At 42.3% G+C, this 24,440-nt stretch overlaps 3 protein-coding genes across 8 annotated transcripts; 1 reads left to right on the top strand and 2 right to left on the bottom strand.

Annotated features, from left to right (window-relative positions):
* The first annotated feature begins 3,725 nt into the window (after positions 1-3,725).
* Positions 3,726-10,528, top strand: rnf25 (ring finger protein 25). 2 transcript variants are annotated; one of them, XM_048245373.1, is made up of 10 exons: positions 3,726-3,940; positions 4,904-4,975; positions 5,581-5,677; positions 5,975-6,042; positions 6,170-6,239; positions 6,389-6,460; positions 6,621-6,767; positions 8,937-9,026; positions 9,407-9,544; positions 9,637-10,528. In XM_048245373.1, exons 1-10 carry the CDS (start codon positions 3,924-3,926, stop codon positions 10,510-10,512), a joined length of 1,647 nt encoding a protein of 548 aa, XP_048101330.1. In that variant the 5' UTR covers positions 3,726-3,923; the 3' UTR covers positions 10,513-10,528. The 2 variants fall into 2 exon arrangements, with proteins under 2 accessions (XP_048101330.1, XP_048101329.1); XM_048245372.1 differs by lacking the exon at positions 3,726-3,940 and adding an exon at positions 4,489-4,652.
* Positions 10,529-11,492: 964 nt separating this feature from the next.
* On the bottom strand, positions 11,493-17,998 carry si:dkey-16l2.16 (ras-related protein Rab-35). 5 transcript variants are annotated; one of them, XM_048245378.1, is made up of 8 exons: positions 17,639-17,998; positions 16,061-16,577; positions 15,707-15,874; positions 14,821-14,871; positions 13,557-13,680; positions 13,103-13,227; positions 12,369-12,493; positions 11,493-12,003 (listed from the first exon to the last, which is right to left on the bottom strand). In XM_048245378.1, the coding sequence occupies exons 3-8, from the start codon at positions 15,759-15,761 to the stop codon at positions 11,854-11,856; spliced, it is 630 nt and encodes a 209-aa protein (XP_048101335.1). In that variant the 5' UTR covers positions 15,762-15,874; positions 16,061-16,577; positions 17,639-17,998; the 3' UTR covers positions 11,493-11,853. The 5 variants fall into 5 exon arrangements, with proteins under 5 accessions (XP_048101335.1, XP_048101336.1, XP_048101332.1 ...); XM_048245379.1 differs by having other exon boundaries at positions 16,411-16,577; XM_048245375.1 differs by having other exon boundaries at positions 15,707-16,577; positions 17,643-17,998.
* A 444-nt stretch (positions 17,999-18,442) lies between these two features.
* Positions 18,443-24,226, bottom strand: thoc6 (THO complex 6). Its single transcript, XM_048245374.1, has 13 exons — positions 24,056-24,226; positions 23,604-23,695; positions 23,412-23,476; positions 23,183-23,286; positions 21,557-21,594; positions 20,932-20,980; positions 20,269-20,340; positions 19,961-20,063; positions 19,805-19,854; positions 19,530-19,592; positions 19,053-19,163; positions 18,756-18,884; positions 18,443-18,647 (listed from the first exon to the last, which is right to left on the bottom strand). The coding sequence occupies exons 1-13, from the start codon at positions 24,068-24,070 to the stop codon at positions 18,567-18,569; spliced, it is 972 nt and encodes a 323-aa protein (XP_048101331.1). The 5' UTR covers positions 24,071-24,226; the 3' UTR covers positions 18,443-18,566.
* Positions 24,227-24,440: the final 214 nt, after the last annotated feature.

Here is a 24,440-nt window from a genome sequence, read left to right as displayed (position 1 = left end):
AGGTGTGATTTTGGCCCATTGTTCTAAACAGATTCCAGGGGTCCCTCTTGTGAATCCTGATCTTTAGTTACTTCCAGAACTGTTTAATTGAATTGGCTGCCTTCAAGTCTTTCTGGAGCTTTCTCCGAGTGGTCCTTGGCTCTTGGAATTGACTTGGTCCTTGGAATTGACCAATGGTCAAAATGTTGTACCCCCCGTATTCCACTTTTCAAGGGCCCTCTCCTCCATTGGGGCCCTATACTTCCCACTCTCCCCCCCAGTTTGACGCCCTTTAATCTGCTGAACCTTCTGCTCGTTTCCAAATATAAAAAAAAATCTCTGCAACTCAACATTGGCCTGCCTGCCTCAGCTGCCTGTGAGGGGTTTTTCAGTTGTGCTGGATTACTGTTCACTGCAAAGCGACGCAAGGATGAGTGCAACTAACTTTAATCAACTACTGCTCTTAAAGGAGAACTCCGGTGATTTTTCACATAGATCTCCATTTCTCAACGTCACCGAGTACTGTCGGTATGAGCAAAACTGATACAATCGGTTTTACCTAGCTCGAGTTGCTGCAGCTACAGCGCTACACACTGGGAGCATGAACATGGCTGCCTTAGCTGCTGGCTGCAGCAACTCGAGCTAGGACCAAAGTCCTTTTCAGGCAAGTACCTCCACTCGGCGGCCATATTGCAACACTTTTTGGGCACTTATCGTGCATCTATTTCGGCAGAAATGCGTGTGCGTAAGGCTTGACGACACCAATCTTGCTCCAGCAGCGAGATCACAACAGATGATTGGCACGATGTCTTCACAGCACACCACATGATTGGCTCAATGTATTTTACAACACACCACATGATTGGCTCAATGTATTCACATGTCAACGTTTTGCCGCGGAAGGGTTGTGATATTTGTAGACAACTGACTAACCCCATGCATTACTATGGAGGATTTTTTGAGTGCTGTATCTCCTCATTAGAAAGTCTCTGGTAAAACTGGTTGTTCTGGTAACCCCCAAAAAAAAAAAAAGTAACTAAGTAACTTTTACTTAAAGCACATTTTAAATGAACTACTTTTTACTTTTACTTGAGTACATTTTCAGATCGGTATTTTAACTTGTACTTGAGTAATATTTCTTCAAGGTGTTGGTACTTGAGTACAATATTTTCGTACTTTTTCCACCTCTGGTAATTAGGATCAGCTGGTTTAGTGAATAGGTGGAACAAATATGTGGTAGGAGTATTCAACTTCTGAGTGAGTTAAGGCCTCTGCATCTAGGCACCAAAATAAGTGTAGGGCAGTCCACTTTTGACTATCAATTACATCAGATTCCATTGTTTTCAATACAACTCTACACAACAACGTCTGTGCTGCCGCCAGAAATCTGCCGCCTCTCAATAATCCATTGTTTATCACATGCTTGTCATTTTAAAATGTTTAGCTCTGGTGTGGGTAGGCAAGTGACAGAAAGTTTCAGCACACTCATGTTGGCTGCCATACACAGAGTGCTTTTCGCTAGTCCTACAACTGAAAAGGTCTAAAGAACACTGATCTCAAAAGAACCCTGGATTGAGGAACTGAATGTTTTCGCCCTATCAGCAATGACCCCAATGTATTTCGAATGGCACCGTAGCATTAAGACCACTTCCGTGTCTGGTCACTAGACTTACACACAAATACACAACTTTCTTAATGATGATAATGATAATAACAACTAATGACAACTCTAATGTTCTTTTAAACTGTCCGAAAATTGTGAGAATTGTTCTAAAACTTACTGTTTACCATGTTGTTAGTCGCTTTGGTTAAAAAGCGTCAGCCAAATGTAATGTAATGTAATGTAATGTAACTTTAACATTTTTATATAATGTCAGCTTATAACAAATTTCGAATAGGGTTTCCTTTATTAAGCACAATGAGTTGTCCCATGACCACGGTCGCCACCGTGGCATCAGCCATGGATTATCAGAATACACTCACTATCTCTATGAATTCTAAACGTGTATTTGAACTACTCGGTAGGACTGGTGAGGGGGGCAGCACCTTTGCCCCACATGCACAGCAGAGCATCAGCATAGTCAGTGATCCTTCTATGAATTCTAAACGTGTATTTGAACTGTGAGAGGGGCAGCACCCTTGCCCCACATGCACAGCACAGCATCAGCATAGTCAGTGATCCTGCCCATGCACAGCATTTTAGAGCAGATTATATCATTTTACTTTTTTTTCATGATTTTGAACCCTGATTTAGTACACTTAAAATTCAGATTTAATAGTAGAAGTTGAGTAGGTAATGCCATCCTTTTCTGTTCTGTGACAAACTGGGGACACTCCGGTATTTATTTTTGATTGATATCTTTATGGTTTCCTTAAAATAGAATTAGTTACTTCTCAATTTGTCCCCAAGGCTATAACTAGGCTATTTTATAAAACCTTGAAATATATTGTAATTTTGAAATCTTGAAACTTAGAAGCCTGGCAGCTGAGCCCGTTAATAAATAATAGCCTAGATGTTTGGTTATGGCTGTTAAAACAACTGAACAGGCATGAAGAGATAAAAGCTTCTTCATAATGGATTCCTTACCTCCTGTTTGAGAGAAACCTATGTATAGCCTATATCATGGGATAGATGGGACATGGGATAGGTTTAGTCAGAATTGTTTCTTTGCGATTTGATCCGTTGCCCACTCGCCGCACCGGGCCCCCGGAAATGAGGGTAGGCCGGACACAGTTTTCTGTGAATATATCGAGAACAGTAGGGCCTAGGATGATCAACTTTTTTTGTGTGTTGGTCTCAAGAGGCCATGCCAACTCATCCCATATCACCACATATCCACTCATCTGAGGTCACCTAGTTAAAAACGAAAAAGCAAAAACGAGGCATTGTAATCGCAGGTGTCTTAGGCTGACGTGTTCAAAACGGCATGAAATTTGAAGAGTAGAATCATTGTGACAACCTCTGAATGCATGCAAGTTTCATGAAATTCCTGGAATTCATAGATGGCCAGACACAGTTTTCTGTGAATATTTTGAGAACCATAGGGCCTAGGATGACCAAATTATTCTTGTATGTTGGTCTCCAGGGTCCATGTCAACACATTTTTTAGGTATAGTTAAAAATGAACGCACACACACACACACACATGCATACACACACATGCATACACACATAAACACACACATGAACGCACGCACGCACGCGCACACACACACACACACACACACATACGCACACTATGCACACACTAATTTACATACACAAAAGTAGGGGATAGAGTAGGAGATGCAGACAAATTGACAAACGTGATTTATTTTTGCGGAGAGAATATGCAGGAATGTGCGGTCATATTTTATACCGCTGTGCGTTACATCTAGTTTCTAAACGTGTAGGCTACACCTAGTAATCGTCTAGGTAGGCGTACAGCTATGGGGTAGGCTAAAAAAGTGGCCTAATGTTTCCATATGCCACGATTTTGGCATACATTTGGGACTTACAAATAACCTACAAAAAGCATAAGATGTAGGCTAGCATTACATAGATACAGTAGGCCTACGTCTGTAGCTTATCTATTCATGGGTTTCATCAGGTCCCTTTCCACATGTGTATTAATCAAGCACCATGCAGTCTGCATTGATAATCAAGATGCTTGATTTTATACACCTGTGGAAAGGGACCTGATGAAACCCATGAATTAGTAGCCATTCACGTTTAGAATTCATAGAGATAGTGTCTTCTGATAATGATGTCATGGCAAAAGCTGTCCCAGGCCACCTCTCGTGAATGTTGGTTCCATATCCGTGCGTTTCCTACACTGTCTTCTCTTGTTGTAACACAAGAGTGTGCTGTTTTAACAGTTGTAGTAGTAGCTTGTGACAGCTGCGTGCTGGGTTGGCTTGCAACGAGCTAGTAAGGTAGCTAGCAAGCCTACCATTCAAGAAAGATGGCTGCTGAAAACGAGTGAGTAGTTTTTCAGGACGGTAATATCACGTTCGTGCATCTATCATAGTAGCAACAACATGAGTGTCCATGTGTGATGACTGATCACATGTGCTAACCATTTGTGACAATCGTTTTAGCTCTGGTTGACCTGTGAACTGCCGTCAGATAGCTAGCCAGTTAGCAAAGTTCACTGAATAGCTAGCTATAACTTGAGGCATGGTTAGCTATGACTGTTGTTGACTGGTGTCATTATGTAATGTTATTTAACATATAGTGCTAGCTTGTGATTGTGTTAACACCGTTACAAAGAAGTGTCACGAGTATGAAAGGCCGATGTTCTCGAGAAAATTAGTTATCCGAATAGTATGAGGCCAAAGTCGGGTCAATAATGTTAAATCATATGTATTATTAAAATGAAGCCAACTGGGCTCACATTAGCTTAACGTCAGTAGACCTAAACCTATCCTTTTGCATGTAGCATGCTTTGCTACCGAACTGTGTTTAGGAAATGGACGTAACGTAGGCATTTGTTCAGGTCGGAGTAACGTTGGTCATATAAGTGATCATGACATGATTGATACATCCCATCGGACAGCCTTTAACGTTATAAAAGTGCGAAGAAGCATTATCTGTAGTCTATTTTATGAAGCAACATACTTGAGCGTTGACTGATGCAGGATGGATTGATAAGTTGGACACTGGACTGTCAATCAACAAATCAAATGTCTTGGTAAACAAACATGTCTTAGCTAGTCCGTCTGTAATTGGTGGCTGAATAGATTGAGTCACTGCGGAGACATGCAATGTAACAGTGTAACTGTGCCAGCTCTGCAGCCATGCAGTTACTTTGTTAAAATTCGCTGAAGCCATCGCTTTTGTTACTCTGTTGCCATTCTGTATGAAAGGCATGTTATTAGCGCCGCCTGAGCTATTGACAGCCAGGTTAATCGCCTGAACCGAATCTATTTCTTTCTGTTTCAGTGTTCATTCTGAGATTGAAGTTTTGCAGTCAATCTATCTTGATGAGCTGAAAGTTACCCAGCGAAAGAAGGGGTGAGATTAAAAAAAGAATTGCACAATATACATTGGTGTGGTGTTTTGTTTGAATTATGACCATTGCTATACTCACTTGCATGATTAGGCTAATCATTTATTTGCCTTTTGTCTAAATGAATTCAGAAAATAATCAAATCAAATAGTCTTCTAGTGTCTAGACCACATGTATGTACTGTTTAGGGGTGTAAGGTCAAGGTACACATATTCTTAATCAAAAAGCATTTGACACATTTTCAAAATACTATTCCTGTTGCAAATGAGCAATATTGTCAGTGAATGTTAGGCTAGATGCACCTCCAGGCTTATTGTACCGAAAATGAGTTGAACCGTGACTTTTTAAAAGCAAGGTACACACCGAACCGTGGTTTTTGTGTACCGTTAGATGGTCATTTTGATACCACAGATGAAATAGAGACTCAGTCAGACCAATAGTAAAAATCAGGAACAGAGTTTATTTACAATGATGCGCATCAAGGGAGAGCATTATGTCCAGTATTCCAATATGTGGTTTAATTTTCTATTCCACTTTCTCTCACGTTACACCCCTAGTACTGTTTGTGTTTGTGTGTCTCTAATGTGCTGCATCTTTCTGTCTTTGTTAGAGGGTGGGAGGTGAGTTTGGTCCTCTACCCTTCAACTGCAGAGGATGTTCTCTCTCAGTTTGTTCGCCTCACACTTACCCTCACTCTCGCTCCTCAGGTATCCTGCTCGCTTAGTTTACCACTGTGTGCATTCCTCAGTCCCTCTATGTCTTGGTCTGTCTGTGCACAAATTCACAACTAGTAATTCTTTTTCATTCTAGTCTTTGCATTCTTATGTACTAGCATCAAAAGGTTGTGAAGGTTATCAAATATGTTTTATTTCCCCATTTAATTTACTCTCTCTATTTCTCTTGACATCTGTCTTTGTTTGGCCTACTTATCAGTTGTGAGGTGTTTTATCCGTTTGGTTTATATCAGAATCTTTTGCTGATAACTGTTCATCTCTCTTTTGCAGTACCCTTACATTCCTCCAGTCATAAGCATACACAACCCTCGAGGACTGTCAGATGACAAACTGCTCAGGTGAATTTCATTCTTCAAAAACACCTGACTAAAAATCTGTGATATCCAAAAAGTAAAAATGAGTGTGTCCTTGACAAAGCAGCAAAGTGACTTCTGGCCTATGTGTCTTCCTCTGTGGTCATCTCAGTGTTCAGAGATGTCTGCAGATGGAGGCAGAATCCTGCCCAGGAGCACCAGTGCTGTACCAGGTCATCGAGGTCAGTCCTCTCCCAAATGTCTGTCCAATTGCCTTTCCCCATACTTTCCCACTGGTGTCCCAGGGCCTTCATCAGCCCTACATTTAGTCTGTCCTTAGATTCTCCCACTAGGACTTAAAGACCCACTGTCTTCTTCTCTCACCCCACAGAAGGCCAAAGAGATCCTGACGGAGAGTAATATTCCCCATGGGAACTGTGTCATCTGTCTTTATGGATTTAAGGTCCGGTGATTATGATTTATTCTTCTCTCTCCACTACCCCACACATGCTATATAAATTAAAATGACTTACTTACTTACTTACACTCAGCCCTGCTCCTGATAATACATGTGTATGCCCTCGCTCTGCATCTAATCAGCATCACGTGTGTTTGGGCGACAGGATGGAGAGGCGTTTACTAAGACCTCCTGCTATCACTACTTCCACTCGCACTGCCTGGGCCGCTACGTCAGCCACTCGGAGATGGAGCTGAGAGAGAGGGAGAGGGAGATCGAGGAGGACAAGAGTCGGGGGAGGATGGATGGGGAGGTGAGAGGTGACGAGTCTAGAAAGGTCTGAAATTGTTGCCATGGTCTTGCGGAGGGGATATCCAACTTTATTTTCTTTACAAATCTAGTTTTGGAAGCTAACAGTGACAGAATATTTTGAACGGGGTATTTATCCTTGTTCTGTGATGTGACATATAGACAACAACGTTTTGGGTGGGTCTGTAATGCCTTAGAAGCTTCCTAAAAACCTCTGACAGAAAGCTATGTTAGGGTGGGGGATTTTCAATGGGTGGTTTTGTACCTGTTTGGCGTCCTTTTGGGCTTAACTGGCAACTCGATTACAAAATGCAAGCACTTGACGCTGATTGGGTGCTTTTGCTGCCACTGAAAAGAATGTAACTTTGCTGGCTTCGGAACACGGACAAACCAACTTCTTACAGCTATGGCCCATTCACAGATTCAGCCTTATACTCTAAGCCAGTGGTTCTCAAACTGGGGGTCGCCAAAAATATTGGAGGGGTCGCGAAATGATTTGATTTGTCTGGATTAAAGACATTTTGGTAAAGGTTTTTAGTCAAAGGCTGCCATAGACATAATGCTTTGATGTTGACATAGCCTACCTATGAGAGAAGACATTTTCTGGCTCTGCTTCCAATGGCCATCTCACAACATTTCGAAACCAAATTCCACCGGTTAGAGAGAAGGGGGTCGTGAGACTTGGCCCATGTTTTTTGGGGGGTCGCCAGACAAAAAGTTTAAGAACCACTGCTCTAGGCTAATGAATATGCCTAGAGGCTGTTTGGGTCTTTGGCTGACGGTAGCCTACTGTTCGAGCAGAACGAAAATACAACTAGGCCTATTTGTAATAATATGAGCATCTAAATAGACAGAGGCGGCTCGCTTTAAGGCTGATGCTTAGCCTATATGTTTTGTGTTAAAAAAACAAAACGTGTTTGTAGAGTCTTAGGACAAAAGTTGGACAATGTTGGGCAAAACGTTACAAATGGTTTCCATTACCAATGTCTCGAGACCGCTAGGTAGGCTACTTTCATGTTTTCACACCAGGCGAAACATATTCACAAACTAAAGGCAGAGATGCCGACGTGCCATCATCTTAACGTGAGCATGGCAACAACTTGGCAACAACTGATTCAGCTAAAGCTTGGCCAAGGGGGTAATCCGTGCGTCGAAGTTTGAGGCCAAGGGTTCTAACCATGCCTCCACATTTGACGAGCTGGGAGTGACACACAAACAAGAAGGGCACTACATACACCATCATTGAACTCTCTCACCCAATAAAAGCTTACTATATATTGCTACTGTAAGACCGCCAATGCAATCACTTTAGACCAACCTTCTTAGTGTAGGCTAGGTGTTGAAATTAGATTGACCACTGTCCACTCCTCACTCACCAGGTGCTTATGTGGAAACTGTGTTCACATGCCCATAGATAGAGAAAATGTAGTATGCTGCTGAAATACAACCAGTGCACTTTATACAATTCCATACAGATGTACAAATACATCTGTACAAAGTTTCAGTATGCCCTATCTTAATGTAGTGGGAATGAAAGGTTTGCAAACCGCTTGCACGGCCTGAAAGGGCACACCTCAGAACTTTGTGAACACTGCTGCAATCTGCTTGCCGTATATGGGGTTGGGAGGGCGGGTGTGTGCAAAGGAGGAAATAGAATGAGAGTGGGGGGGGCAGTGAGAGACATTTTACGTAATATGTATCCGTTGTTCAGATTGGCCCAATTTCTGGCGAACATTTCTAAAAGAGGAGTTTCTATGAAACGGAGATGTTCAAAATATCTAGCTCTTTTCGTATGTTCTTGAATGCGGGTATCCTACCGTTATTCACCAAAGACTAGGTAAAAGTTTTTTGATTCTCTGTCACCTTTAAAAATGAGTGCACTCGCACACAGTGTCACAAGAGAGTGAGTCATCGGTTCTGACCCAGGTCACACATACCTGAAATTACTTGTTAGTCAAAGTAAAGCATTTACACAAAGATGGTGTTTGGGGTCAACCAAATACAGATGGTTTATACAGAGATCAGTTTTGCTGTATGCCCCTATTGCCAACAACCTTTTGCTGCACCAAAACATTCCTTAACACTTCATCACTTCACATAATGTCTGTCTCTCTTATACGTATATGTATGCAAATAATACTCTCTCTGTCTTCCTCTTTCATTGCTCTTGTAGGAGCTGGCAGTGGTTTGTCCTGTGTGCCGGGAGCCACTTGCCTGTGACGTAGATGCCCTTTTGTCTTCTCCTGCACCCGTGTCCCCTGAGGTAAAAGTTCACATGACTCATGAGCTGTCCTGATGCAGCAGACTGTCGGCCACATGGTGGCACTGTAAGCAGATGGGCCTGTCTGGAACCACAAGGAGCTGTCTAGAAATCTTCCTGTGGCTTGGAAATTACAACACTGTTACTAATTTAATTAAATGAAGCGTATCTGCTTAAGCCTACATTAATGACCTCAGGAAGCGTGATGGATCTTATGGTAATCTTAGCGTGAGACTAGTTATCCAAATTAGTCATATCCTGACAGCCGTGTGACGGAGATCTTTGTCTGCTTCAGTTTCATCTGCTCTGGTCAATTCACTAAGTCTAAGCTCTGGGAAGTTAAGTGAGACCTGGTGTGTCTTTATCACTTGTTTACAATGCAGACGGCTGGAGCAGTTGTTGGAGCAGACTTTCGGCAAAAATGGGTAGAACTGAAGAGGATTTGGGAACGTCAGCGTCAGAGGGGCGGGATCATTGACCCTGAGGTGGAGTCCAACAGGTTCCTGATACATATTAATGAGGTGAGACTCGCACCATTGTATTCTGCCTGGCATTTCTTTCCTCTATTGACCACATAGCAGCTAATATTAAATATTTTGCTCATCTACCACAGGGCCCCTCTGAGACCTGCGATCCCACCAGTGGCACCTCTGATCTTCCTCCCACCCCACTAGAGACCCCAGCACCCATCTCTCAGCCCAGCATCCCCCAGCCCAGCATCCCCCAGTACCCAGGCCACGGGAGCCGGAGATGCCACTACGGCAGGAGAGGACGGGGTCACAACAAAGGAGGCAGGAGGGGAAGAGGTGGCCAGGTGCATGCTGGGATACCGGAGGCCATGCCGGATTTCACTAAGCTCTCCCTTGCTTCTGAGAAGCATAACCATGTGAGGGGTGACACGATGGTTTTGAATGGAACGTATGTGGATACAGGTAGCTGTGGTGACCCAGAGGAACAGGAAGTGAAAACCACCAATGAGGGCAAGCTTGTAGCCATTAAAGGTCCGGAATCTACAGAGGCAGGCAATTCAAAAGTATGTCTCACCAGTGACCCAGTACTACAACCCACGGAGTCCACTACAGAGGACGTCAAGGCCCACAGGCAGACGGCGCCGACAGAAAGGCCACGCGGGCGCAGCTACTGGCAGCATGGCAGGAGGCAACGCCCACATCACCAGGGGCAACCGCTCGGCCAGTGGCAGGACAGGAACTTCCGAGAAGGAGAACCGAGAGACCCTACGAGAGGCCCGCACCATCACAGGGGCTACAGGGGCAGAGGCAGGGGCAGTGGCAGCCACCAGAGCCACGGTAGTAGTGGTGGTGGTGCTGGTGGTGGTGGGCCTCACCGCGGTGCCCCACGTGACTCGCACCAAGAGGAGAATGGAGACCGGACCGGAGACAACTGTGCTCTGACAAAGGTCAAGGGGAGGAACACACACACAGAAAGATGTTCCTCCCTGCTTACCTTTTATCAGACTTGCATCCAATAAACGTACACATGAATTATGTTGTTTGTGTGGATTGCTGTCATTTCTGCTTTACAAGGTGCCTTTTTACAATATGAGCCAAGAGAATATTTCCCAAGATGCTACATTATCCAGTTCTTTGCTTAGATAACTAACAGGTGCATCTACAAAAATTTGAATATCATGGAATTTTTTTTTTTTTCCTATAATTTATTTCAAAAAGTGAAACGGTCTTATAATTTAGATCCATTACACATATAATTAAATATTTCAAGCCTTTTTTTTGTTTTAATCTTGATTATGTTTTTCAACTCAAAATTACCATAAAGAATGTATAATACAGAAATGTCAACCTGAGAAGAGCTCTAATCAGTGAATTAAGTCAAAACACCAGCAATGGTTTCCTGAGCCTTCAATCTCTGTCTTGTCAAGGCAATGGACTTTTCCACGATATTCTAATTTTTTGAGCTTCACCTGTACATCCTTTCCTCTCAGTGGTAGTCAGTGAGGAGACAGCAATACAGACACTAGGTACTAATGATCAGAATTGAAACATGACCTTTGTATTTTGTTAACTGCAAATGAAGCCTGACAAATAGGAACACATTGACTTGGGTAGGCACCCAGGTCTTGCCATATGGAACTCAGGACTCGGATAATGAGAATACAATCCTTATAGACACATGGGTCTGTGTGGTTCAAAATCAGTATTTTATATCAATACAATACAATGTATTTCCTTTACCTTAATTCACTGGCTTCAAACTCATTTTGTTGCCACATTGATTTACCCTAAGGAGAATGGAATCTATCACCCTTTTAGTTGGGTTTTAGACAAATTGGGTACTCCCATAGCGTTACCAAATTGGGTACCAGTATGTTAAAAATTGACAAAAAGCAGAATTCCTACATGATGTTACTTTACTAGATGAAAATAACCCGTAATAGAAAAAAGAAAGATGTAATTGGACGACAGTAAATGAAGGATATAATTGGAGACCATGTTAGAAGGATTCATTTATTGCTAATGCGTTACTTGACATCTCATTTTAACCGTCTGTAGCGGTCAAAATGACAGTTTTTATTTATTAAAAAATAAAACTGACAATTCACTAGGTCATCACAGCAGAACACTTAAAACCTGTTAACAGCCCTCGCTGGTTAGACAATTAAATGACAATGAGACATAACGGGACATGGTTCCCTTTCAGTTAAAAAAAGACAAGACAGACAGACATAAAAAGCAGAACACAAGTGTGACATTTCGGCACTTAGCAGTAGTTTTCCCCCCTCCGATAGCTCGGTCAGTGCAATGTTATAGGTTTGTCTTTCATACTGGGCCACACGATGCTGTGTCTCCCTTTCTCAGCAGCACTTCTTCCCTCTCTTCCGTCTCTCTCGGTCCCGGTGGGAGTTGATGTTGACCGTGTCCTTCTCTCGCTCACGTTCGCGCTCCGCCCGGCTCTGGCTCTGCTTCTTGGCCCGCAGGACCATGTGAGTGAACGCCATGAACATCTGTGCAGGAAGAACACCAGGAGCGCACAGACATAGACACATCAGGAACGCACAGCACCAGACACAGGCACAGGCCCACACAAATATAGCAACAAAGCAATCAAAAGTCATGAAGCCACTAGTGTAGTCTTCTAACAACACACTGCTGTAATCATTTCAAAAGGCCTTGAACTGGCCTTGTGGTATAACTGAGAAGTGAAGTATCATTTTCTAAGCACAAACTGCACTGATTATGCGGACACTGTGTGGTTTTGCTTTCATATTTAGAACTGAGCAGTTTCCACATGCTCACGGCTGACCAATATGGACTGGCTGAATGCATTCGTCAAAAGCCATGCAAACATGTGTCACTCCATGACGCTCACCTCCTCGACGTTAATGTTCTCCTTGGCACTTGTTTCAAACACCCTGACCCCCACAGACTCGCCAAAGCGTAGAGCATCACTGCTTTCCACTTGCTTCTTGGAGGGGTCATCATTCTTGTTCCCAACTGGCAAGGGAGATCAAGAGTAGTTATACATTTTACATGAGTTATAGATTTCACATGAGTCATGTAAATGACTCGGCAAGTATGATATACAAAACTGTTGACAGTTTTCCACCGCATTTGCAAAAGCAAAACACTCTGGGCTCTGTTGGTTAATTTCATTCTAAAATACGGACACAACTGCGCTAAAACTATGGCTGTTTTACCTGTAGGACATGTTTTATGCATCTTCTGCAGTCATGCAGTCCTTTTAAACATGAAAATGAATGTCTAGAATGTCACAGAAACCCAAGGTCTCATCACTACCATAGAGATGTTTGGAATGAGGAACTGGTGTGCCATGGCAATACAGCATGGAAAGTTGTACTTTGAACGCATACAGTAGATATAACAATCTTTAAAATCTGAATAAATACATGCTCTTACAGTGTATACCATGGGGACCTATTCTGGACAAAGAGCTATCAACTACTAGTATAACATGACACCCTGCCTGGCACCTAGCCACAGAGCAGCTCATATGGCATGCAGAAAGCTTTGTCGGTTGAAGATGGGGGAGGGTGTGGATAGTCGCCGATATGAATGTTATGCAGCACATAAACAGAAACCTACCCATGATCTTGCAAACATTATCACAGTTTTGGGAGATCTCGTTCAGCCACCTCTTGACATTTACAAACGACTCTGGATTTGTGACGTCATACACAATAATAACGCCATGGGTGTTCCTGTAATACCTGGGAGAACAAGAGAGAGACAGACAGAGGGATAGTCAACACAAAAAAAACAGGATGAAGGCATTAGTAATGTCAACATACCCATGTATACACATCCTGGTAGAGGTCTATAAAAATGAGCTCCTGCTGACATCAGCTTACTGCTGGCTTACCAATACTTCATATGTGCTGTAACGATAACCTAAAGTCTATACTTTACTACCAACACATAGGTATGGATATGTTGTAAATGTATATCTGCATTTGTGTGTTGACTTCACTTTCATCAGTATGTCTACACCTGATGGTTAATGGTTTACTACTTTAGGGATTGTTATTTGTTTGATTACGTGGAGGTGATGGTCCGAAATCGTTCTTGTCCAGCTGTATCCCAGATCTGTAACTTGACACGTTCCCCGTCAATTTCTACGGTGCGGATCTTAAAGTCCACTCCAATCGTAGTGATGTAGCTGCCTGCAGAAAGCAATGTCAGGACATGCCATGATCTAAATGATGTTGCTATGTATGCTTGAACTGGGAAAAGTCACAGCATCTACATACAACCTGAAATGATCTACATTCTACAACATTTAAACGTGTCCAACAGTTTACAGGTCTGGGCCTCATCCTTCATAACAGCATAGCAATGAAACTGAATATTAAATAGCTGATAGTCAAGGCTTTTGAGTAACAGAAGGCCAGCAAGGCCCGATGGACATTAATTAGGCTGATATTTGCACAGTTGTAATCCATGCTCCATGATCCAAAGCTTCTGGGCTGAGTTTTGAAGAAGCTTCCTGCTTCAGTGACACATGGAGAGTGGTGGGATGGGTCATTCATGTGACCACAGCAGTAGTCTCAGAGGACAGAACTCCACCTTCCCCAGCAACAACACAGCAGGCTGCTACAGCATTCATGGGCAACATAACCTACAGTAAACTACCTCACATGTTACTGAATGGTTTTACAACATTGGATTGGAGAATAAGGTACATGTCTTCCTGCATACTGATAAGACACCTTAAATACTGCCTAAGGCAGTGATATGAGTAAATTATATTTATAGTAAATGGGGTACAACCTGTTAACAGTGATCCACTAATTAAACACAAATGTGGTGGTCCATCTAGTGATTCAGACAGGACCATTCAAAACAATTCTACTAGATCTTGTGTCATTCAATCCCTCTGGCAACACTATCATCTAACACAGGACGAACAAAGTCAAAGTCAAATTAAATCCTCTCCTATTTGTTCCAACATCTTGATGACAATACTGTACCATTTCTTTCCTGTAAAAGGAGGATATCTTCAGGGCTGATTAAGTCTCTACCCAACATTCACTCTAGGTGCAAAGAACATATGGGCTGCTGTTTCCCAGACTACACTTAATAATGTGTATTAGTTTGGGGGAAAGTGTCTACTAGATTCAAAGTGCACACAGACAATAACCATTTACGTCATGAAATCATGTTTGCTTTTACATGGCGAGCAGGGTTTTTCTATCCAAGAAATGCTGTAACCACACCCTGTACAATAATCAGTCACAGTACACTCCCATTACCAACAAACTCTACACTATTGCTCAGACACACATAGGACAGAGGTTGCTTACCCGAGAAGGAGTTGTCCGCAAACCGCAAAAGCAGACTGCTCTTCCCCACATCTGTGACCAAGAGAAATGTCCATGATGTAAGAGAGACGTTCAACCTGCATTGAAGCTGATATCTACATCCATGCAGCAAAATGAAAGTGGAGAGTGATCTAACCAAACCCGTCAACAGGAAGGTGCAAGCAGGGAGAATAGCAAGTCTGAGTGGAACTCTACAAACAAAGTGTGAAGTGATGCATGATGTCTGACATGGTCTAGGAATACATCATACAGTAGTTGAAAGTGGCCATGGAAAAAAAGTACATGTCAATAAGGACTACATTGTTTTCAGTCCTCTATTCTCTGTACAAGCTACATTTACTGGAAAGAGAAAGTGTGAGGCAATTCCTATCACATTTGAGCTGTAGAAGGAAAATGGCCCCACCAGTTTTTGGCCAGGAAATAGAAGTGCAACAGTGGAGTAAATGGAATCGCTGGCCTCAGAGCAGCCCTTTCGACTTCCCCTTTGCATGACTTGAGTTTCCGGTGGGATTTGTTATGCAAAACAAGCTAAGGCTTAACCAATCTCCAATACCAATATTGCTACACTTGACAGAGGGAGGACAAAGCAAGGGACATCTATATGGTGGCAGTGACACCATATACACTCCTCATGACCAACTACAGAGGTTAACAACAGATCAGAGAGGCAAACTAATGGAATTAAGGAAAATGGCTTTGGATGTCTTACGTTAGAAGACACCAACATTTCGATAGTATGTAGATCTAACCACAACATGTATAGTATTCCAGAATTTGTGCCAGGCTTACAGTATAAACAGTACCAATTTGTACACAGACATGAAAGACAAGCAGAAGAGAAATAAAACAGATAAAAAACACTACTAACTTGAGTCTCCAATGATGAGCAGTTTGAAGAGATGATGATAGTCCTTCCCAGCCATTGTGCAGTGCTGTCCTTCCTGGTTAAATGCAAATTCTGGCCTGATTTCACGTTATTCTGTCAGTGTCCTCTAGAACATCAATATGATGGGCAGGTGGGTCCATCAGAATTCATCTGTAAAAAAGGGTAGTTCATCATCCCTGCTAGACCCAGAACATAGGTTCCCGTACGATACCAGTTCAAACATCCATCCAGTGAGAAATGACCGACAATTGTGAAGTTTGTCCTAAGTTAATTCAGATATCATCTTTTACAGATCTGCAGGTAATACTGAAGTCTTGAGCTGCAGTTCATTCCTACATTAATGCAAGAATCCAATATCATGCAGGCATGTTCCAGCTTGCTCCAGGTTGACTTTCTCCCCTCAATCTGGTGTAGAAAGTCTTTCTAGACTTTGTGTTACTGATCCTGTGTGCAATGTTGACATGCAGTTCACATCAGGGTCCTCCTATTGCTGATGGCATGAACAGAGGGGACTAGGCCAGTAGAGTCAAATTGGTTGAACCGAGGTCAACAGCCAGTCGGCATCAGTGGAATCTCATGTTTATTCACCTATGTGAGGCAGGGGAATGCTCAGAATGTTCCTGTGAAGACTCCTTGGAAAACAATTATGTAAACAATGCTGGCTACTGCCTGTTTCTCTATCTCACCAAATTTCATCTTGACATATCTGACATTGGGAGAGGCATTCAGTCACAACAGCAACATCCTCTTCGTAGTGCCCATGGTGGTGCCCAGCTCCTCTACAGGTTAAAGCCCTCCCTACGTCCTTCATGTGAGGTGAAGAGTCATGCTGGCGTCCTTGTCCAAAACAGACCTGCAGAGGAGATGCACGTATGGGAAGTTAACAGCAAGAAGTCAACGCAGGTTAAGGAATGATCCGCTTGAGTTATTCACAATTTCTTAAATGGTACATTTTTTCGCTGTATGCCTTCTGTCGGTCTCGGTGCCCGTGCACTGTTCCCTGGAACAACAGCTGCGCTTCTAATTTTAACTTTTCCGTCGCTGGGCGCGCTGCGTGCCCCATCTCCCTTCCTTCAATCATTAAATATAGCTGAAGCAGACGGACCACACCTAATGTATTTAACGACTGAACTCACAAGCGGGATAGGTAAGCAACCACCAATGGTTGAACATACAGAGAAATTCACATCACGATACAAAATATAGAGCTGGACGTAGGCCTACCTCTCATAACAGACACGTCTCGTTACTTTGTCAATCAGCAGAAAACATCCAAAATACAAGACACAATGAAAAAGTGAAAGCTACGTGTTATCCAACTTGCAAGGGGAAGTCTCAAAAAGAGAGGCTGGGATGATGAACTACGCCCGATTTCTTTAAAAAAAAAAAATGGAAGTGAAACCGACAGTAGCCCATGACTTCTAGCCTACAGACAATGCATTGCCAAAAACGTAATCAGTTTTGTTAAAAGAAAACTTACTAACTTGTTAACGACAATCAGTGGGCCTAGTCTATCTTCGTCTCGTTACGGTGGTCTAAACACAGCCCATCTATGCAACAAAATCATTTGTGATATTAGCCTACCGTAAGTCATTGATTGCATCAGTAAAATGCTGACCAACCTAGGCCAGAGAATTTCTGTGAGCTACGCGGTGTTTTGATTTTCAACTGAAGTAAACAAGTATTCAATCAAGCGCTAGCGGCGTTACCGTAACCTGCTACTAGCTAAGGCCTAATCATTCTTGCCTTGGAGCTGAACCGATCCTCTTACCTTTGTAGCCAGACCCGTAAATCAGTAAGTATGTCAGTCAGTAAGCCAGTCTGACAGCACGCGCCGATTAATCAATGAAGAAAGAATGCGGAATCACAATAAACATTGTTACCGAAATGTTAAGATGGCAAACTATAGCCTACCTACTTTGAGGGCGTCGTGGTTCCAAGATACCAGGCTTTGCACAATCGCTGATTTTGTTTTCCTATCGACCACGTAGCGTCGATTGTGTCCACTTCCAAGGACTAGGCTCCTGGGATCAAGTCTTAAGAAAGTGCGCAGCCTTGGAATGACCACTGGCTCACCGGGCACCGCCTCTGGCCGCCGCACCTGAGTGTTGAGTCACCATCTTCATGGCATGGGTTCTTCTCAACCCCTCCCCTGGCTTTCTTAACCCCCGCCTGTTGCAGAGTTTATAGGACTCCCAAACTGCATTGACTTTTTTTTTCATGCGGTGTCGTAGCCTAGTCTATTTAGACTAAACTTTACGCTTTGGATGTCCAAAAGCGTATCCATAACCATAAACTATGACCTAGAGCAGTGATCTCCACAATATCGGTATGAACACGTTTTTACCAACAATCCATCAGGATTATCGTTAACGGCCGGAAATACGCCCTCGTGTGCTCTAAGAATTCCAGTATTATCGCAAACTTTAGGCTCCCGGTCAACCATTTCCGTTTAGAAAGTTGCCTTGATCCAGTTTCAGCCCTTTAAGCAGGAATACTTAAGCTACCAATGCATGTTAAATAGCAGTCTTCTTGAAAGCTGTACAAAAGGTCCCATAAGAAATCAAAATCATATGTTCTCTATTCGCAGGAAGAAGGGAATATGTTGTAATTACCATATCAATATTACCAATCTAAATAAATAAAAAATACTCAGTCTTTATTTCTTTGGCCATACATCAAGATTTGTGCAGGTCTACAATATGACACACAAGACTCTGAAAACAAAAGTACTTTATTACATATAAAAATAGGTCACGGTGAATTCACAATTAAAATAAATTTCCAAAAGCTGCGCGTCATGTTTGAGAGAAAAGACTGAGGTATAAAGACGCACATGATCTTAGAAAGACAAGGAGAAAGCTCTGTAGGACAAGTTGGTGAAAACATCAATATGGTCACTGCTGCCCCCTAGCGTCATAACCTGTAATGAGATATGAGTTTTCAGTCATGAGCCATAACGTGAGTACTTAACAATGGAACGTGACAGCAGTCTGAAATTGACAGCGACAGACATAACAAACGAACTCACCCGGGGCTCAGAGGGGTGAACATTCAGAGCCAGGGTGTTCAGAGATGGAGAGGTGCAGGGAATCTGAGCTTTGATTTGGCCTCCCAATAAACAATGGTACAGATAAGGGCCCTCACCGACTGATAAAATCTGAGACAATGAGGGAGCACAAGGGTGAACTATATCCACAAAAACATGCACAAAACCTAAAGGACCATCAATGTTTCTTAGTCAGGTGCATGGTAAATAGTTTGAGGTTAAGATAATGGTAAGGCATATTTTCCACTGGTGTGAAATAGTATGAAGATAACTACTCACTAGGTCCTGGTAAAACATGGCCTGACGTTGGCAACCGGCAATGGGGAAGACTGACGTGGGAGACATGGAGCGCAGGTGCCAGAGAGAGAGAGACGGCCCGCCTCCGCAGAGCTGAAGTGAAGAAGGAGAGAGAGAGAAGATGAAAGAGGGGAAACGTACCAAGCAAGCAGCAAACCTACTCACTCTTGATTTTAATCTCAATTTTATCACTGCTTTATCAGGATTTGATCAATTTATAGTCACAAAACAGTACTCATGGGAGTCCTTTTCCATGCACAGGAATGTCAAAAATCCACAGGGGACTGATAAAAAAGATTTTAAACAAGAACATACGTGTTGAGATGTAATCTTGTCCATGCTTGGAAGCATGTCCACACAAACCCTTCTGATACTCTGACCCCCAACTCCCCCATCACATGAACAGAGCCAGCCTGTCATGTACACAGTAGACAACCACCCCACCCCCTCTCGTCTCACCATCCAGTCGGAGTCTGTGGTCAGGCAGCTGATCCATCTGCCAAGCTGGGGGCGGGCACATTCCTGTCATAGCACACAGGCCAGGGGACACATACACACACAGATACACACACACAAAGTTGGTCTCTGTTCTCGGGTGATTGTTACAATCACACAACATGAAAAAGCAATCATCATCCATGGTTCATCTTAAGCCTCTAAGTAATTCATCATGGTTACTGTGAGACTCTTCATCCACATCATTATCATCCAATGATCCAACAAAGTAATCGTACCTGATATTTGTGAACTTCGATACAGTGTACTGACTGTGCTGTCCTGGAATCTGATAGGAGATGGTGTTTAGTTAGTTAACAGTGTGCACTAGACTAGTGAGCTGGCATAACAGAGTATATTTTAAAAAAAATCAGCAGGCCAGGCTTGTAAAGTACCCCATATCCGCACTGCACCATCCTCCCCTCCAGACAGGATTTCTCCCTCCCTCTCCCTCACTGTCAGGCAGTGGATGTAGTCACTGTGGCCCTGCAACACCAACTGGATGGGGGTGTGGGGCACAATAAAGTCAGCTGTGATACACGGTCAGCTGACATATCAACACACTAAGAATCACAATCAGAGTGGAGTGGGGGCAAGAGTGTGTGTATAAGCAAGGGAGGTTGAGTGGTGCGCTAAGATATTAGTAATCAACACCATTTTAAAAAATCCCAATGAATATTAGAAGAGAAACTTGCATTCAGACCTTGAAGATGCCACTCTCCAGGTCCATGATGTGAATGTTATTGTCTCCTCCTCCAACAATCAAGCTGTTGTCCTGGAAAGCGAGAAGAAAGAGGGGGATGAGAGTGAAAAAGTGACGAAGAGGAGGGAGACAGAAGGCATTGTTTTCTTTCAAACCTGGCATTTTACTAGCCTGGAAATCCAGACCCTGGAAATCTAGAAAGATTAAGGGTCTGGCCATGACCAATGTAATGGCCCAACTCGAGGGGCGACACCAAGCATGCATTTGAAAATCTCACTGCACGCAATTGGACAACACTACGACCAATGTTTACTGACTGATTCCGGACTTCACTAAATTGAATAACACTATAACCAATGTTTACTGACTGATTCGGGATTTTCCGACGGTGCAACGTTGTCATCATCTGTTTAGCTCGCCTATGGCCCGCCTATATCAGATACACCGATGTGATTGGTGCCCCACGATACAAGGAACATAAGTAATGAGCATCACTCTGGTTTCCAGAGTAGTACTTTACACCAATCCCCAGCAGTGTTTTAAGTTGAACATGGCATATTGACAGCCACTTTATGTTCTCCCTTGACTACTGCTTGATAAATGTAAGAGTATGTAGTTCAACACATGGCTACCCACTAAGCTAGGGCAGTCCCCTCTACTCACTTTTGGACTGAGCACCATAGCATTGATTTCAGGAATCTCTAGACTGGTTCTGGAAAGAAGAAAACAAAATAACATTACAGCACATGAAACATGTATTATTTTTCAGTATACCATATCATGAACATGAATTTCTTATTTTATAGTATTATGTAGGCTATTAATATAGAAAAGGTAATCTAGCTTATACAGGGCTGTCAAGTTTTGCCCTTTGAGGGAAAAATCTACTTTCATTTGGTTAGTGGGACTAAAGCTCTCTACACATTGATGCTGATGTGTGTGCGGGCCTTCCACTTGACATTCAATTACATTACATTTCATTATTTTCAATACAACCCCGCACACCAGTGTCAAACTTTGCCGCTGCTAACGCGTTGATTACGATTCCATTCTATTTTTGTCTGCGCCGCCTAGTAAAATCCATTGTTTATCCAATGCTTGTCAGTTAAAACAATTCGGCCCTGATATGTGGGTCAAGTGAAGATGTTAGCCTGAGAAAAGGCATGTGTGGTGTGAGGTTGTTTGAGATCTGTCCATTGCATGCATCTGACATTTAATGTATGAGACTTGATAGCCCTGTATATAGTATACACAACTTTCGGTACAACTACATTGAGTATAATCTTACTTGTAGTTAGGCCTTCTTGTCCATACAGCTTTTGTGTTCTAGAGAGAGAGGGGGGTTAAGGCAACTTTCCACTATTATTCATCCGGTTTCACCATTACAAAATCAGTGTCATACTGAAAGGAACTACAATAATCTGATGTCAGATTACAACTCCTAATCAGAAAAAGTTGGGATGTGTAAAATACAAAAGAAAACAGAATGTGATAATATAAAAGTCTCGTAAATCCATATTTAGCAGCAAAAAGGACATAGACAACATAACAAATGTTGAAAATGAAAAATCGGACCATTTCATTTTGCATTTGATGCTTCATGTTTCATAAAAGTTGGGACAGGGAATGTTTACCACTGTGCTGCTTCACCTCTTCATCATCCTGAATGTAGACTGGCTATTACCCAACTGTCCCTTAAAGCAGAAGCCCATGAATACAGCCAATATGTGATATACAACAGATGGTAAATCAGCCGACTAGAGTAAGTTTTAACAACAAAGGTATCATAACGTCCTCTTGCCTTGACCACATCTACATAAACAGAACTCCTTACTCAAAAGCCATATCAGTCCCTATAGGCTGTAGTGATCACAATGTAGTCATTGCAAGGAAGGCTGTTTTGACTGTAACAATTTTGGCTGCAGTTTTCAAATTGAGTATCAAACTGTGCACATAGACAATGGTTATCAGAGGTTTTCCTGAGCCCATTCAATGACAGGTCTGGAAACAGGTCTGGTTTTGATGTAGTGCCATCTGAGGTCCAAAAGACCACGGCCATCCAATTCGTTTTTCAGCTTGTTCCCTTGTTTGCAAAGATTACTCTGGATTCTCTGAATGTTTTAATAATATTATGTCCATTAGAACTCCCCAAATACTTCACAATTTCATGTTAAGAATTAATTTACATTGTTTCATTTGTGCACATAGGTTTTCACAGAGTAATGAATATCCCTACATCTTTACTTCTAAGAGACCCTGCCTCTCTGGGATGCTCTTTTTCATACCCAATCGTGTTGCTAGTTACCGTAATTAGTTGTAAAACATTCCTCCTTTTCTTTACTTTATCATTACTTTTCACAAATTTTCCAGCATTTTGTTACACCCAGTCCCAACTTTTTTTGAAAAACATGTTGCTGGTATCGAATTCAAAATGAACATATATTTTTCATGAAATAGTCAAATTTGTCATTTTATAACATTTGATATAGGACATGTGTCCTTTTTGCAACTAAATATGAGTTTAAAAGATTTGCAGATTATTACATTCTGTTTTTATTTACATTTTACATTTAGAGTATGTTATGGTGATGTTCAGTAACCATCTCTAAAGTCTTTGTAGGTGGACTATCCAAGTAAAGTGCGAACTGAGGCTAGTAATATACTTTACACCCATTTGTGCAAAAATCATGACACCAAAAGTGTCCTTATCTAGTATGTTCCCTTGAAATAAGATTGTGTGAAATAATGTGAAGACACATACTCAACACAGATCAAGTACAAAATTGTCCATTTAGACACTGAAAACACTCACTTTTATTAAAGAGCCACTTCACATGGACAGACACTTTGTGCAGTGTATTCTCTTACAAGGTGATTTTGAAGAATACTCTCCATAGTACAAGTCCAGACCTACCCTTTTGATGAGTTCACACCAGTTCCAGCCACTGATCTCGCCATTCCCTGCACTCAAAAGCTGGCTATCCGTGGAAAGCAGGGAAAACACTGGACCCTCATGAGCTGGCACAAAGGACCATAGGATGAAGAAAATGGGTCATAGTGATGGATTAGGTAAGTCACAAGACAACTACAAAATAGCTTATGCAGTAGCATATTGACATGGTGGTGGGTGGTTTGAGACTCACCTGTGAAAGTGAGGACTGGTTTCTGACTGAGGTCTGTGGCCTCTGGACTGAGAGCAGCTGATAGACTGCATAAAACAAATCAAAGGAACCATTAGAAGCTTTCATTAGGTCTACATCTGACAATCTGCCTGACTTTGGCTGCTACTAGCAGACGAAAGAAATTAAACCAAACTTTAAGCGTCATCGCAGTACCTAAACAAAGCAATCTCTCCGTAGTTGTTCCCTACTGCCAAGAAACGTCCGCAGGGAGAGAAACTCTGGGAGAAGACCGACATGTGGAGAAGCTGTGTATAGAAAGCATGTTCATTGGTGTTTACTAGAAGAAAAAGTTCAACCTAGTCAGCCATTATAACAGCATCCCTGTGGCTTTAGTTTATAGAAACAACATGGACGTAAACTCTATTATGCACACAACAAACCTAGCACACTGTGACCATTCATCGTTTCAAAGTAACACTTGCATTGAGGCTAGCAATCGACATTTTCAAACAATACAGCAAGCGCTTAACATTAGTTAACGTTAGGTACTTCCATAGGGCACTTCATGATTAACGCTGTTCACCACACGACAAGGATCCCCGTGGAGAATAAGTCGTCTCAACAAATAAATGGCAGTCTTTCACTATTTTAAGATGAAAATGTACCTCTATGGGCCCCATGGCTGCAATTACTGTTGCTTGTTTTTGTTTTATGGACACTTTTGTCTATTTAAAAAATCCTCTAGCGCAATCAGGGCAATCCAACAACTCTATTCAAACGCTGTCGCCCAAATTCTACGCAGGCGGAAGTGGCTACTTTGAATTGTGGGAATTGACGTCTTCGGTACTACTTGGAACAACTGATCCCTCTAAACATTCTTGATCAGTGGCTTGAAACCCTTAAACAACCCCTGTCAAAATGTATGGAATCACCACTCTGGGAGGATGTTCATTCAGCTGTTTTATTTATTTATTTTTTTTTTTAAAGAGAGATGTGCCTCAATTTTTTTTCTATAACAGATGAACATTCTGGCTTTGTGAAACATAGCTC

This window comes from Alosa alosa, chromosome 6, assembly GCF_017589495.1.
Source record: "Alosa alosa isolate M-15738 ecotype Scorff River chromosome 6, AALO_Geno_1.1, whole genome shotgun sequence".
NCBI lineage: Eukaryota > Metazoa > Chordata > Actinopteri > Clupeiformes > Clupeidae > Alosa > Alosa alosa.
This window is presented reverse-complemented; position numbering and strand designations above follow the sequence as displayed.